Source organism: Zootoca vivipara, chromosome 8 (assembly GCF_965207765.1).
Source record: "Zootoca vivipara chromosome 8, rZooViv2.hap1.1, whole genome shotgun sequence".
NCBI classification, from domain to species: Eukaryota; Metazoa; Chordata; class Lepidosauria; order Squamata; family Lacertidae; genus Zootoca; species Zootoca vivipara.
The window spans coordinates 75,497,550-75,513,408 of record NC_142591.1 but is presented as its reverse complement, the minus strand read 5'-3'; the positions used below and the strand labels follow the sequence as shown (position 1 = coordinate 75,513,408).

The 15,859-nt window shown below is 47.8% G+C and overlaps 1 protein-coding gene across 1 annotated transcript in view; it reads left to right on the top strand.

The window, feature by feature from the left end:
• WASHC5 (WASH complex subunit 5) overlaps nt 1–15,859 on the top strand; it is a 47,131-nt gene that overhangs the window by 623 nt on the left and 30,649 nt on the right. The window contains exons 2-9 of the mRNA XM_060277622.2: nt 2,044–2,340; nt 5,000–5,145; nt 7,036–7,120; nt 7,579–7,679; nt 12,098–12,287; nt 12,798–12,950; nt 14,002–14,115; nt 14,433–14,604. Of these exons, the coding sequence (XP_060133605.1) occupies nt 2,155–2,340; nt 5,000–5,145; nt 7,036–7,120; nt 7,579–7,679; nt 12,098–12,287; nt 12,798–12,950; nt 14,002–14,115; nt 14,433–14,604 (1,147 nt within the window). The 5' untranslated portion in view covers nt 2,044–2,154. The remainder of the gene's footprint in view (nt 1–2,043; nt 2,341–4,999; nt 5,146–7,035; nt 7,121–7,578; nt 7,680–12,097; nt 12,288–12,797; nt 12,951–14,001; nt 14,116–14,432; nt 14,605–15,859) is intronic.

Below are 15,859 nucleotides of genomic sequence, written 5' to 3'. Positions count from 1 at the left end.
AAAGAAAAACGAAACAGGATATAGAATCAAGGTAAAGTCAGGCATCCCCAAACTTCGGCCCTCCAGATGTTTTGGACTACAATTCCCATCTTCCCCAACCACTGGTCCTGTTAGCTAGGACCCTCCCCTCCAACAACAACAAATAGGGTATAGAATCATACGGTAGAATAGGAGAGGCCTGGCTGAAGAGGAACATTTTTGCCCAGCGCCTAAAGATGATTATTATTACTGTATTGTTATTCAGTGCTTTTTTTCTGGGGGGACGCAGGGGGACACATACCCCTAAACATTTTGTGAATCTAAGTTTGGCCTCATTGAGGGGCAGTATTTCAATACGAGTAGGAAAATGAGAGTATGCCTAAATATTTTTATTTTTTAGAAAAAAATAGCACTGTTATTATTTATTGAATTTATATACCGCCCTATAACCCGGTGTTCTCAGGGCGGCTCACAGAACAGAATCAAAATATAAAGCTGCAAAATATAGGATCAAAATAAAAACAACAACCCATAACCCTCCCCCCCCAACCCCAACCCCCATTTTAAAACGGCATAGGGTGTCAATCAAATCAACCAAAGCCCTGGTTAAAAAGGAACGTTTTTGCCTGGCGCCTAAAAGTGTGTATTGAAGACTTCCCTGGGGAGAGCATTCCACAGATGGGGAGCCACTGCAGAGAAGGAGCATTCACCAAGGAGTGTGGTGGAGTCTCCTTTTTTGGAGGTCTTTAAGCAGAGTCTTGACAGGCATATGTCAAGAATGCTTTGATGGTGTTTCCTGCTTGGCAGGGGGTTGGACTGGATGGCCCTTGTGGTCTCTTCCAACTCGATGATTCTATTATTCTGTGTTGCCACCCTCCAGATCTCTCTTACTAAAATTATGAAAAATAATAATTTTATTATTCGTACGCCTCCCATCTGACTAGGTTGAGCCAGCCGCTCTGGGCGGCTCCCAGCGGAATAGTAAAAACACGGCAAAACGCCAGACCTTAAACACTTCCTAAGCAGGGCTGCCTTCAGATGAAGGCGCCAGGCGAACCTCCCTAGGGAGAGCATCCCACAAGTGGGGAGCCACTGCAGAAAAGGCCCCGTTCTCATGTTGTTGCGCTCTGGACCTCTCTTGGAGGAGACACACGAAGAAAGGCCTCAGAGGATGGTCGCAGGGTCCAGGTCAGTTTATACGAGGAGAGGCAGACCTTGAGGTATTGTGGTCCTGAGCAGTTTAAGGCTTTATAGATCAAAAGCAGCACTTTCCATTTTTAAATATTTTTTACTGTCAGAAAGTCCTTCCTGATATTTAGTCAGAATCTCCTTTCTTGTAACTTGAAGTCATGAGTTCGAGTCCTCCCCTCGAACATGCAGGAGGAACTATCTGCATGCAATACATATATTACCGTTGCTGTTTCGAGTGTTTCTTGCAACTTGAAAAGACATTCCCCCCCCCCTTTAGAGTGAAACTGTGGGTCTGTGTTTTACCCACCTGAAATAAAGCTTGGAAGTGCTGTTGTGAAAAGCAAAGTAAAAGGAAGAGCTTCAAAACAGTGCTAAGAAATTAATCTTTTATCAAATATAGTTCTTGTAAAAGGCTAAAAACACCAGTTTGGGGCATATCGTCTCCCTCTTTTCCTTCCTAAGCCGTGCTGGATAAAATTTACTATAGAACATATTTATAGCTCACGTCTAAAGTGACATTCTTAACACAGTAATTTTTTTAAAAAAACCCAAAAAAATGTCCGGGGGGGGGCTGATAACAACTTGTGGGCTGCCATTTCCTTACCTGTTTTAGCCAATGGGCTGTATTTCTTTTTAAGCAGGTGTCCTAAACTTATTTTTCAGAGAAGAGTGTGCTGCTGTTGCTTGTCTGACTTAAGAAATAGGTGTTTTGTTTATGCTGTGAAACCCTATTACAGGGTGTTGAGAAAAACATATTTTAAGAACAGGCTTGCAATTAAAAAAATGTGTTGGATAGTGGAATCGGAACACATCATAAACTGAGATATGAAGAATATGCAATGTCAAATATGCTCGGTGGTTGCTGTTTTTCAGATACCTTGATGGAGCACTCAGCAATGCCTCTTCCTTCAGATAACTTAAAAGAGTGAAAGTACAAACTTGGGTTGAAAAGATACTTTTGGAAGAATCGTACTATTCTTCGACATGGTGGACTTCCTAGCGGAAAATAATCACTGCGGGCAGGCAATTCTCAGAATTGTCTCTTGTGGAAATGCTATCATTGCCGAACTGTTGAGACTCTCCGAGTTCGTTCCGGGGGTTTTCCGACTCAGAAACAAGGCAGATCAGCAGAAATATGGCGATATCATATTTGATTTCAGCTATTTCAAGGTAAGAAATTTTGCTTCGCTGGAGCCTTATTTAAACTCTCCTTTCTGTTCTTTAGAGTGATTACGGCCTCGGTCCAGTATACCTGAAGGAGCGTCTCCACCCCCATCGTTCTACCCGGACACTGAGGTGCAGTGCCGAGAGCCTTCTGGCGGTTCCCTCGTTGCGAGAAGCCAAGTTACAGGGAACCAGGCAGAGGGCCTTCTCGGTAGTGGCACCCGCCCTGTGGAATGCCCTCCCACCAGATGTCAAAGAAAAAACAACTACCAGACTTTTAGGAGACATCTGAAGGCAGCCCTGTTTAGGGAAGCTTTTAATGTATAATAGATTATTGTATGTTTATGTTCTGTTGGAAGCCGCCCAGAGTGGCTGGGGAAGCCCAGCCAAATGGGCGGGGTATAAATAAGAAATTATTATTATTATTATTATTATTATTACTACTAGTGTAATTCAGCCCGTTGAGTAAATGGGCGCTAGAACATCCCGGGGTTCGGATGCGCAGCGCTTCTCCGAACCCCGGGACCTGTCCTTCCTGTCGGTGGCAGGGGGATAGGTACGAAGGAGGAGAAAGCAGCCCTTTCTCCTTCCTTCCTCTCCTCCAGCCGCCGACAGGAAGGAGACATCCCGGGGGTTCGGAGAAGCGCTTACGCAGCGCTTCTCCGAACCCCGGGACTTGTCCTTGCTGTCGGCAGTAGGGGGACAGGAACGAAGAAGGAGAAAGCAGCCCTTTCTCCTCCTTCCTTCCTCTCCCCCAGCCGCCGACAGGAAGGAGACATCCTGGGGTTCGGAGAAGCTGCGGCGGCGGGAGCCGGACCGGGCTCCTCAAAGGCGCCCTTCCTCCCCCCATTCACCTCCGCCGGCCTCCACCCTCGCTTCCCCAACATGCCCTGCAGTGAGGCAGTGTCCGGCCGGGAGTGGCGGTTGGAGGAGGCAGGGGGGGAGCGCACGCGCGTGCAGTCTCTTCGTCCAGTCCCTGTGTCCATGGGGCACATGCACAGTAGCACGGACACAGTGACACAGGGAATCTGGACGCAGAGACACTTGCACATTATTATGTAGGATTATTATTATTATTATAACTGATTAAATTATGTAGGCCCGAAAGATCTGAAAGACTGCCTCCTTTCCTACAGACTCTTCCAGGAGAGGGCAATCTCTGTTGACAACCCTGACTTGTTGGATTCCCTCCCCAAAGAGCCGTACAGTGGTACCTCGGTTTATGAACACAATTGGTTTCGGAAGTCTGTTCATAAACCGAAGCATTCATAAACCGAAGCGAACTTTCCCATTGAAAGTAATGGAAAGTGGATTAATCCGTTCCAGACGATTTTTTGTTCTTATGTCCACTGATGATAGTCATTGTTTGAGGGGGGGGGCTTTTATCCATTTTGGGAGTCCCGCCTTCCTCCACCGCCCCGAGAGACAGGCGCTGCTTCGGCCACCCCTCTGCTGTGCGCAGAGGGGCCGACACCATCGGCGTGGCCATGGCACTGCCGAGACCCAGGTCCGGGTGCAGGAAGGCCACCGACGGGCCCCGCACCTGAGCGCCCTCGCCTCCCGCCATGGCCGCGCCACCGGTGCCGGCTCCTCTGCGCACAGCAGAGGGGTGGCCGAAGCAGCGCCTGTCTCTCGGGGCGGTGGAGGAAGGCGGGAAACCCCGAGCCTGCTCGGCAGGGAGGTAGCGCTGTCCCCGCTCGTGGGGAAAAGGAAGGGGTTTGAGCCAGGCGCCGTGCAGGGCAGGCGCCTGCTAGGAGTTCTTCCTCAGGCGCTGGCAGCAAGGCTCCCTCTCTCGTCGCCTGAGGAGGAGGAGGGAGAAGCCGCCACGACGACGGAGGCGACACTTGCCGGCTGAGGGAGTTTGTGAGAAGCCGACAGAGCCGCCCTTCGCAATGGTGAGAACGGCGGAGAAGCGAAGGGACGGGGGGTTGGGGGGTTCCGCTGCCTCCGGGGCTCCAGCCGCGTCCGTCTCTTCTCTCTCCCGGCAGCCTGGCCCCAATCCCAGCGTCACCAACGTGGGCGCCACCGGAGCCGGGCCTTCGCTCCAATGCCTTCGCAGAGCCATAGGAAGGCTTCCGTGGCTGCAGCCCAGTTGCAGAAGCGCTCACGTGGCTCCGCAAAGGCATCAGAGTGAAGGCCCGCCTCCGGTGCCTCCGCGGAAGCTGTGCCTTCACTCCGATGCCTTCGCGGAGCCATGGGAGTGCTTCCGCGACTGGGCCGCAGCCATGGAAGTGCTCCCATGGCTCCACGAAGGCCCAGAGCGAAGGTCCGGCCTCCAGGAGGCATCGGAAACCTCGGTTTACTTACTTCCGGTTTACAATCGTTCGTAAACCGAAAGTTCGTAAACCGAGGTGTTCGTAAACCGAGGTTCCACTGTATCTGATACCTTCAGTTTTGCAACTTTTCTCATGTGCCGATGATGCATCTTTTTAACCTGCTTTCGACACCGCAGTATTTTTAGCACCCACCCTAGTTGTGATTCTAATTTGTTTTGACTGCTGTGTTTTTATTACCGTAACCCACCCTGGGACATTCTGGTGAAGCGTGCATAATAAAACTTATCGTTACAGTAATTCACATCAAGTGCACATTGATATTTGGCAAATAATAAGATGGTCCTCTCTTTATGCCGTATTTCGTCGAAATGGTTATTTCTTCTTCGCAGGGACCTGAGCTATGGGAAGAGAAGTTGGAAGCCAAACCTGACCTCCAGGATCTAGACGACGAATTTCGCGAGAACAACATAGAAATCTTGACAAGATTCTATCTGGCTTTCCAAAGTGTTCATAAATATATTGTTGACTTAAACAGGTGCGTAACTGCTGACTCCAAAACCTGTGATCTGTCCCCCTTTCCCTCTGAAAGCTTGTGTGGTATCAGCAACTGGCAATATAAAATCGCAAGAAAATTAGATTATAGAATCGTAGAATTATAGCGTTGGAAGTGACCCTGGGAATCATTTGTAGCAGTTAATTCAAAACAGACAATGCACAATGGCACATTTATTAAAAAAGGGGGGGGAGAAGAGGCATCACCATTACATTAACAGCTGAAGAGAACATGGCATTTTCAAATGCTTTTGAAAAGGCTAAGAAGGATATAGATGGGGGAGTTGGGGCCCACAACTGAAAAGACCCTGCTGCTTGGTGCTGCTATCCTTATTTCACAAGTTGATGGTATTCTGGGCATTGTCTCTAAAGACATTGTCAGTGGACTTTGAGCCCTGTGCAAGCTACTGAAAAGGTGGGTTTAGCTGCAGCTAAATGGTAATAAGAGACAATGGCTGGGCTCATTTGCATATACTGGTGGCGCCAGCAAGGCTTCGCCAAAAATGGTGCTTGGGATGCTTGCAGTCTGTGGTGGGCTTTGCTCAAAATGGTGCCCATTGATTTCTACGGGGCAAAGCAAATGGGCTGGTGTCTAGAATGCTGTTTGTGCATGCAGACATGCAAAACATGCCCTGGGGATCGTTGCCTGACTTGACATAACGATAGCGCTGGTTGCATTCCTTTTATAATGTCTCCTGGGTTTCAGGCTATATGACTTTTGGAGACACTTTTATACAAGGAGGCAAAGCAATATATACTGACCAGTCGGCTTAGTTGATACTAAATAATGTCCCGACTGTAAAATAACTGAAGGAACAAGACTATAAAACAAATAACTGTAAAATAACAAATAGCTGTAAAAGCAAATAACTGTAAAATAACTGAAGGAACAAAACAAGGCTGCCCGTTGTCACCTTTGTTTATAATAGTTTTTAGAAGTATTGGCGCAAAAAAAGAAGAAGATGTAATCAAGATATTAAAGACGTAAGCGTGGGACAGGGACAACATAAATTAAAAGCATTTGCAGACAACGGGGTGATATCTGTGGAAGAACCAAAAGAGCCAATCTTGAAAGTATTACAAGAGATTTAAAAAAAGTTGGTGAGGTAGCAGGTCTTAAGACCCTGCTCCCTATTCTTGACACTGAGTAGTGTCATCTGCAGTAAGAAAGCCGACTGGTGCTTAAAGGGGCTGCTTATACAAATATCTCATGAAAGGTGAACGAAAGGCTTTTCCTGGGTGAGTTTGCCTCACCATGGCGGGTCGTGCATGTATTCCCCGGCGCCAAGCTTGGTACAGTGGTCCCTCAACTTACGAACTTAATCCGTTCCGAATGCACATTCATAGGTCGAAAATTTCGTAAGTCGAAAAGCGCATTCCCTTAGGAAAAAAAATATTCGGAAAAATTCGTAAGTCGATGAAACCACATTAAAAAATCGTAAGTTGAGGAAACCGCATTTAAAAGCACCAACGGTTTCCGTTTGGATGTAGAAAAATTCATAAGCATGCGGCCATTTGTCCCGTTCATAAGTCGAAAACATCGGATGTCGAGTAATTCGTAAGTCGAGGGACCACTGTATCCATCTTTCAATATGCTATGAAAACCATTTTGTACTGGCTGTCGTGAGACATCTCCCATCGAGACTCCTTATTCTTAGGGCTAGACAACCTTACCTAAGAATGGCCCTGTTGGATCAAGCCAAAGGCTACTCTGCTCTCACAGTGGCCAACCAGATGTCTGTAAACACAGCCTGAGCACAACAACACGCTCCCTTTTTGTGATTCCCAAAAACTGGTGTTCAGCAGGAGATCCGTTGCAGCTGTTAAGCCATTAACGACTGGGCCTTATTCTTGATTTTTATGCTGTTCCTAGATATCTAGATGACCTCAACGAAGGGATTTATATCCAGCAAACCATAGAAACAGTGCTACTGAATGAGGATGGCAAACAGCTGCTGGTAAGCACTCCGGCTTCTGTGCAATAATAGACTCGCCTGTTCCGCAGTTCTGTGCAGACTTGCATGGGCAAAAAACAAGGAGAGAAAGAGATTGGATTGCCATGTTAATTCTTCAGGTGAAGTGATTTACAGTGGTACCTCGGTTAATGAACACAATTGGTTCCGGAAGTCTATTCATAAACTGAAGCGTTCATAAACTGAAGCGAACTTTCCCATTGAAAGTAATGGAAAGTGGATTAATCCGTTCCAGATGGTTCTGTGGTGTTCGTAAACCGAACATTCGTAAACCGAGGTGTTCATAAACCGAGGTTCCACTGTACTGAATCAGCCTGGCTGTGGAATCACCTAAGCAATTTACTAATAATGAATTGGATCTACTAGGCAGCACTGTTTTGGCCTTTGGAACTATTGATGTCAGTGAGCACAATATTGTTTGTTTGTTTTCCCCTGGACTGTAGTGTGAAGCCCTTTATCTGTATGGCGTCATGTTGCTCGTCATCGATCAGAAAATTGAAGGGGAGGTGCGAGAGAGAATGCTGGTTTCTTACTATAGATACAGGTATTCTGACCGTTGTTGACCATTCTTGATTCTGGCTAGCATTTCCCAGGAAGATAGCAAGGTGAACGTCTGCTGGGAATCACATGACTCAGTGGAATGGTGCCTGCTTTGTGTTCAGAAGGTCCCAGTTTCAATGGGCATGTCGGCAGCTGCCTTATACGGAGTTAGGATTGTCAGGCACACGAACCAGAGTGTGATGACATCCTACATTTCTTTCTATATAAGAAGATATTGTGCCAACGCCTTAATGAGATTATGCATAAAACAACAGTCATAATTAAGAGGTTATCAACACTAACAATTTTAAAATTAAGGATTTTAGGAAGCTAGGAAAAATAAGAAGCAGTCGGGGAACAAGAAAACTCAATCATTATTTTTAAAAAGACTGGTAGGGAAGGATGTCCTTAATTATCCACCCTGAAACAGAATGGGAGGTATCCAGGCACGCCTACCTGAAAAGGAAATTCCAGAGACTGGGTGCCACTGCTGAAAAGGTCCTGTCCCATATGCCCGCCAACCCTTATTTATCTATTTATTTGTTTGTTTGAACAATTTTTATCCTGAGATAACAAATCAGTCGCAGCCCATTTTTATCCTCGCAACAGCCCTGTGAGGTAGGCTAGGTTGAGAGATAGTGACTGGTCCAAAATCCCCCAGGGAGCTTCATGGCTAAGTGAAGATTTGAACCTGGTTCTTGCAGATCCCAGTCCAGCACTTATACCCATCACACACAAACACGGGTTTGAATTTGAGATTTGAACTTGAGATTTGTTAGGTCACATTTTAAGCTATATTATTATGATTATTTTGCAATATTTATCCATCGCCCCTCATCCAAGAGAACTCAAGGCGATTGGCAACAAACACAAAACAAAATGTATCGGCCACCAATAAAAATGTATACAATATAAAAAGATGTAAGAGAGCCAGTACAGTGGTGCCTCGCTTAACGAATGCCCTGTTAGACGAATTTTTCACTATACGAATGGATTTTGCGATCGGAGGTTGCCTCGCAAGACGACGAGTTTTTCTATGGCCGCCGCTTCGTCTTGCAAAGCGTGGCCATAGAAAAACAAACCTCCGACTACAAAGTCCAGCGTGCAGCGAAAAATTGCCAGGGCTTTTTGCCGCCTGCCTTCCCCTTGGCTTGGGGAAGGCAGGCGGCATAGGCGTAGCCAGGGGGGCAGAAGGGGGCAATTGCCCCCCTCTAGAAGCAAAAAATTAAATGGTTATGGCAGCAGCTGAGCGAGGAAGGCAGGCATCACGCCGGCGACACAGCCGCCGACTCGCCCAGCTCCAGACCAGGGAAGGGGGCTGCAGTTCCTGAAGCTGCCACTGGGGGCGCGGGGAGTCCTCAGGCTGGAAAGAAATTGCTGTTTCTCTGCCTGCCCTCTGCCTGTCTCTCTCTGTTTCTCTACCACTCTCTGCTTCTCTCTCTGCCTCTCTCACTTTCTGTCTCTGCCCCTCTCTGCCCCCTCTCTCACTTTCTCTCTCTCTCTGCCTCTCTCTCTCTCTCTCTCTCTCTCTCTCTCTCTCACACACACACACACACACACACACACTCACAGGGGCATAGGCAGGGGGGGCAGTCTAGTGTCTAGAATAAGCCTATCGCCAACTCTTCCCATGCACTGCTGCTTTCCTTCCTTCCCACGTTTGGGCTTCGTTTCCCTTTGTAAACGAGAGTTTAAAAGTATTGCTGGATGGCAAGAGAGCTAGGATTGGGCGAAAAGCTCAGACTCCGTTTCTCACAGCTCTTATGATTGGAGAAGACTTGTAGGCACGGAGGGGCCCTCGGCTTGGCTTTTTGGTTCGTCGGTTGAGAGGAGCACTAGCTGCGGCGCGAATGGGAGTCTTAGGGTGGTTAGTGTGTTTGGGGTGAGCGGCGGGGTGTGGGATGGCTGAAATGGGGCAGAAGCAGAGAGAGACGATGCAAGCCACTTGCTCCGTGGGGCGGGTTCACGGTGCTTTGCTAGGACAGAGAGGAAGGGGCTCCTGTTTGATTTTCATCTTTAACAGTTAAGTTGGGGGCGTCTAATGCAGATGACTAGGAGGGTAAAGCTCCCCACTTATTATTATTACTGTTACAGCGGGTTACAACAACCAAAACGCAATACTTGGAAGCAATTTAAAAGATCTTTCAGCCACAGAAGTAAGGTGGGTCCCAAAAATATACCCAAGCAGGCAAATATACAGGTTTACAGCCAGCCCTCGCAAATTATTTTGGGGTGGGGGGTTCGAGGCAACCAGCGTGTTGTGTTGACTAGGAATTTGGGCTTGGGGAGAGTTGGCTTCAAGTCCCTTTTTAGCTAAAAGTAACCTTGGACCAGTCGCTGTCTCTGAACAGCTCTTACTCAGGTAAGGTAGCCGTGTTGGTCTGGCGTAGTCGAAACAAACAAAAAATATCTGAAGAAGTGTGCATGCACACGAAAGCTCATACCAATGACAAACTTAGTTGGACTCTAAGGTGCTACTGGAAGGAATTCTTTTATTTTGTTTTGTCCTTACTCAATTCATCAAATGATGTGACATAAAAGTTCCTCCCTCCCTCCAATGAAGGAATAAGGCAGGCCCACCTCTTTCCCCTACTATTGCTTTAAATCGCAGCTGACTTCAGGGCAGCATCCCCAAGCCCTTACTCTACCTCTCTTTCCCCTACTTTAAAGCCTTTCCCTCAAACTCATGGAGCACTAAGGGGGCTTTCCCCCATGCTTTTCCCATGAGCTCTAACCACCAAGGCAAGCCAGCTTCAGAAGGAGGGAGGAGGAGGAGCCTGCGATGGACCTCAGGATTCACATATTGGACATGCCTGCCCTAGAATTATAGTATTGTAGGGTTGGAAGGGACTATGAGGATCATCTAGTCCAACCCTCTGCATTGCAGGGATATGCAGCTGTCCCATCCTTTTTAGATTTGCTCTCAGCCCTCGTTTGCCCTCCTCCACACACACACAGTTGTCTCGGGTGCTAGTCCTACTCAGAGTAGACTCACTGAAATGAATTAAAAATCCAGACTTTAATTTCAAAGGGTCTGCCCTAAGTAGGATTTAGTTGGATGTAGCCAACGACCAAAGTATCTTGCACCAGTTTACCGGAGTGCATTATTCTCAGGCTGGGGTGGGGGACTCATTTATTTATAATTGCTTAATCATATGGGACTAAATTGCATTATGTTGTAAGGACCTTTTTTATTAAATCTTAGCATTGTAAAGTTGGAAGGTACCCAAGGGTCATCTAGTCCAACCCCCTGTAAAAGCAGAAATGTAGGAATCGCAACCACCTTAAAATTGTGGTTTCATTTGCCTTTTCCGTGCTGAAATGTCACAACCTGAACGACCACGGCTTGCCCCCCCCCTAGATTTGATCCTGGCTACGCCCATGGCAGGCGGCAAAACACCCCCACATTGCCGCACTTCTGTCGGGCGGGGGGAGGGAGGAAATCCCAGATCTGTCGGGCCGGGGTGGGAGGAAATCCCGGATCTGTCAGGCGTTTTCGCTGGCTGCCTTCCCCAATTCAAGGGGAAGGCAGCCAACGAAACACACACCCCCCCACATTGGCACGCCGTGTAAAGCCGGCATGGGGTGCAGTTTCGGAGGCTTCCGAGGCTGCACCCCATGTCGGCTTTGCGCTGTGAGAAGCGGCGGCGGGAGAAACTTCTCCTGCCTCCGCTTCTCACAGCGCAAAGCCGGCATGGGGTGCAGCCTCGGAAGCCTCCGAAACAGCACCCCATGCCAGCTTTGCGCTGTGACTTTCTCAGGGAAAGCAAGCGGGCGGGCTAGGTGTCCCCCGCTTGCGTTCCCTGAGAAGGCACCCGGCTTTCTCAGCGAAGGCAAGCGGGGGACACCTAGCCCGCCTGCTTGTCTTCGCCGAGGAAGCACGCCCGGCTTTCTCAGGGAACGCAAGCAGGGGACACCTAGCCCGCCCGCTTGCGTTCCCTGAGAAAGCCGAGTGTCGGGGGAGGCAGGCGGGAGGCGGGGTGGGGAACAGAGCACCCCCTCTTGCACTTCCACTGCCTGAGGCAGGCAGGCCCTTCCCCTTGCCTCCTGGGTTGGGCGGTTTCCACTAGGACCTAGGAGGCGAGTTCGAATCCCCACCCACCCATGAAGCTCACTGGTTGAGCCTGGGCCAATAGCTCTCTCTCTCTCTCAGCCTCAACAACAGGGTTGTTGTGAAGATGAAACTGGGATGGCATCATCAGCTTTGGAAACACATAAAATGTAAATAATAAGACCAGCTAGAGCACACCTGACATACTGCTTCTAAGGATTTGACCTCTCAAAGCTGAATTCATTTGAGATTGCGTCAGTGTCCTTGCTTGCAAGAGTCGCCCCATGTCCCTTTTTTGTGTTTGGGTCTCTTCCTCTGTTCTTCGCAGAGTTCTTTCTCCCGAAGCTCCTTTTTCTCTCTTTGCCACCCAGCGCTGCCCGTTCTGCCGATTCCAACATGGACGACATATGCAAGCTGCTCCGGAGCACGGGGTATTCGAGTCAGCCTGGAGCGAAGAGGCCTGCAAACTACCCAGAGAGCTACTTCAGCAGGGTACCCATAAACGAAACCTTCATCAGCATGGTCATTGGCCGGCTGAGGTCCGATGATATATACAACCAGGTGAGTCGCAGCGTGCCGGGAAAGAACTGTTTATTTACTTGTTGCGTTTCCATCCTGCCTTTTCCTCCAAGGACAATCCTGTGAGGTAGGTTAGGCTGAGAGGCAGTGACTGGCCCAAGGTGAGCATCATGTGACTGAGTGGGGATTCGAACCCAGACCTCCCAGGTGCTAGTCTAACACTCTAGGCCAGGCATCCCCAAACTTCGGACTACAATTCCCATCTTCCCTGACCACTGGTCCTGTTAGCTAGGAATCATGGGAGTTGTAGGCCAAAACATCTGGAGGGCCGCAGTTTGGGGATGCCTGCTCTAGGCACTGCATCTCACTGGTTCTCAGGGCGCCTCTAGGCCTAACTTACACTCATAATAACAATTTTATTATTTATACCCAAGCCACTTGGCGCGGCTACCAATGCATATAAAAATATGATTAAAAATATACTGTTCTATGTCTTCATGGTGTCCGCTGACTCTTTGTCTCCCTCTTCCTGCTGCGCTCCTTTCATTTCAGGTTTCCGCGTACCCGTTACCAGAGCACCGCAGCGTCGCCCTCGCTCCTCAGGCGGCCATGTTGTACGTGGCCCTTTATTTTGATGCCTCCATTCTGCACACGCAGCAAGCGAAGATGAGGGAGATCGTGGATAAATATTTTCCAGACAACTGGGTAAATACGGTTCAGAGCTGAAGTAATTTGGAAACGCATCTCCTCCTTGTTCGTTTCTTATTTCCTGCACTTTATGTGCTTCTTTTCTGCCGAGGCAGCCGAGTGCAAAGGCTTACAACTTAAAAAAAACACGCTAAAACAAATGGATATTAAGCATAGAGCGCAGGGGCGAGGAACCTGAAGCTCCGGGAACAATGTGGCCCTCAGGCCACTCTTGTCGGGCCCTCAGGACTTTCTTCAGGCCGCACCATCTCCCTAGCCACGCCCCTTGCCAACCCTCATGTACAAAAGTACGTAACATTTGCTCCTCCCACATTTGCCTCTGGCCCCACCCACCACTGGCATGTGGCCCCTGGAAGGTAGATATCTGGCCCCTCGGGCTGAAAAAGTTTCACCACCCCTGATTTAGAGCGAAAGAGGTTTTCCTCAGGCCAGCGGGGAGTCCTGCACTCTGTCCTGAGGTGTTCCCCCCCCCCATTCGTAGCCCCCCTCTGGGAAGATGGAAAGGGAGGCTCCCACCACAGTTCCCTCAGGACATGGCAACGTGCTTTCTGCCTGGGCTTCCTCCCCTGCCAGCCCCGCCCCCTGTCGAACCGTTTAGACCAGTGTTTCCCCAACTTAGGCCTCCAGCTGTTTGGGGACTACAACTCCCATCATCCCTAGCTAGCAGGACTGGTGGTCAAGGATGATGGGGGTTGTAGTCTGAAAACAGCTTGGGAAACCTTCGTTTAGACTTTGCTGGGTTCCAGCTTCCCAAACATAGCTAGAAGACGGGCCAGCGTTGCTTCTCACGTTGGCCATCGCTCGTAGGTTTTGTCGGCAGAAGAACGGCAGAAGCATAAATGCGAGTATCCGGGATGACTTGACGTGATAGGAGCTTGGCTGGGGAAGGGCCGTAGCTCAGTGGTACGGCATTTGTGGTATGGCATGCAGAAGGTGCCAGTTCGAATCCCGAGCGCTGCCAGGGAGGGCCGGAAGAAAATCCTGTCTGAAATCCTGGCGAGCCAGATAGTCCTGCAGGCTGCCTGTTACATTCTGTTTCTCTCCGCAGGTAATTAGCATTTATATGGGGATGTGTGTGAACCTGGCAGAAGTCTGGGAACCTTACAAAGCTGCGAAAATGGCTCTGAACTACACGCTGGATCTTTCCAACGTCAAGGAACAGGTTGGCGAAATGCGGTTTTCTTCGCGGTTCACGCGAATGCTTTGCGCTGAGTGGAATTTCCTCTCCTTAAACGCCCCGCTCTGTGATGCTTCTAGCTCCGCTTTTACTGCCCTGGTGCCTTCCAGGTGGACTACAGTTCCCATGGAGGGTGGGTGGGCGGGCTGGGGCTGATGGGAGTTGTAGTCCAAAGTAGTTGGAGATGGGCGAAGGCAGAGGAACGGCTTTCCGAGAGCCTCGTACAACATCCCTCTAACTTGGAGCCCTACCGATTTCCGCCTGTTTTGCAGTAACGCTCCTTTGATTTCTGTCTTTCGAAGGCCAGCAGATGCGCCTCAGTCAGGGAGCGGGTCCACACTCAGGTGCAGCAGTTTCTTAAGGAAGGCTGCTTGAGGGAGGAACTGGTGCTGGACAATATCCCCAAACTACTGAACTGCTTAAGAGACTGCAACGTGGCGATCCGGTGGATGATGCTCCATACTGCAGACTCGGGTAATGTTTTATTTATTTATTTCTTTTTTAAAAATAATTTTAAAACATCTTTATTTCCAATCTTTAAAACATTACAAAATTATAACAAAAAACAAAGATAAAAAAATTACAACTCATAACAGAAATTATGAAAATATCAAAAGCAAAGCATAAAGAGAACATCATTTCCTCTTTCCCCCCATTGCTTCCCCCCACACTTTCTCAACATCCATTTCCACACTGATATTTACTCATGCATTTATTTTCTGTAAAACTCTACAATAACACTAATAAAACTAAATCCAACTCTGTTTATTTTATATTTCTCTTCATATCTCCTACTCAACGCATGTTAGCATTTCCTCTTTCGAACAATGCTTTTTCATGTAATCATCATAGCTTTTCCACTCACTCCTTAATTTTTGCTTGGACTGGTTCCTTACTGCTGCTGTCAATTTTGCCATCAAGAGGTATTCACTCAATTTATTAATCCATTCTTCTTTAGATAGTACTTTACCCGTTTTCCAATTAGCTGCTATTAAGATTCTCGCTGCTGTGCTTGCATACAGAATGTTTTACACCAGGGTGGATTTGATTTAAATCACAAGTCAGTAAGACTTGATTTAAATCATGTGGTTTTTTTTTTACAGAAAGGCTCATTCTTGCCGGTATAATCTTAATATTTACAACCAGATGAAGGTTTTGTTTTTGGAATAATAAATTTTCAGAGCACTTTTTACAGTTACAGTATATAAAAAATGACTGATTTGGTTATACTGTTAGAAATACATAGACTGATAATGATGAAATTATTGTGAGGTTCAATAAATTAACGCTTTATATTTGGACAACTTTTCCGCTGTACTTTATTGGGAGGAGAAAAACGATCGTTTCCGTAATAAAAATTTAAACAATTTATTTAGCTGAAACAATAACATTATAGCATGTTTCCATGTTTTTTAACTGATGTGGCTAAACAATTAAAACAAAAAACTTAGACTGAGTTTTAGCACACATGAAAAACTTAAAAACAAATCCGTATTTCCTGATGAATGGCCTTGGACCAGGCATTCCCAAACTGCAGCCCTCCAGATGTTTTGGCCTACAACTCCCATGATCCCAAGCTACGAGGACCAGAGGTCAGAGATGATGGGAATTGTAGTCCAAAACATCTGGAGGGCTGAAGTTTGGGGGGTGCCTGCCTTGGACTATAACGTTAGTTAAATAGAAAACTAAATTTTGAAGGATTTTCCCTCCAAAAGCATTTTATTTTAAA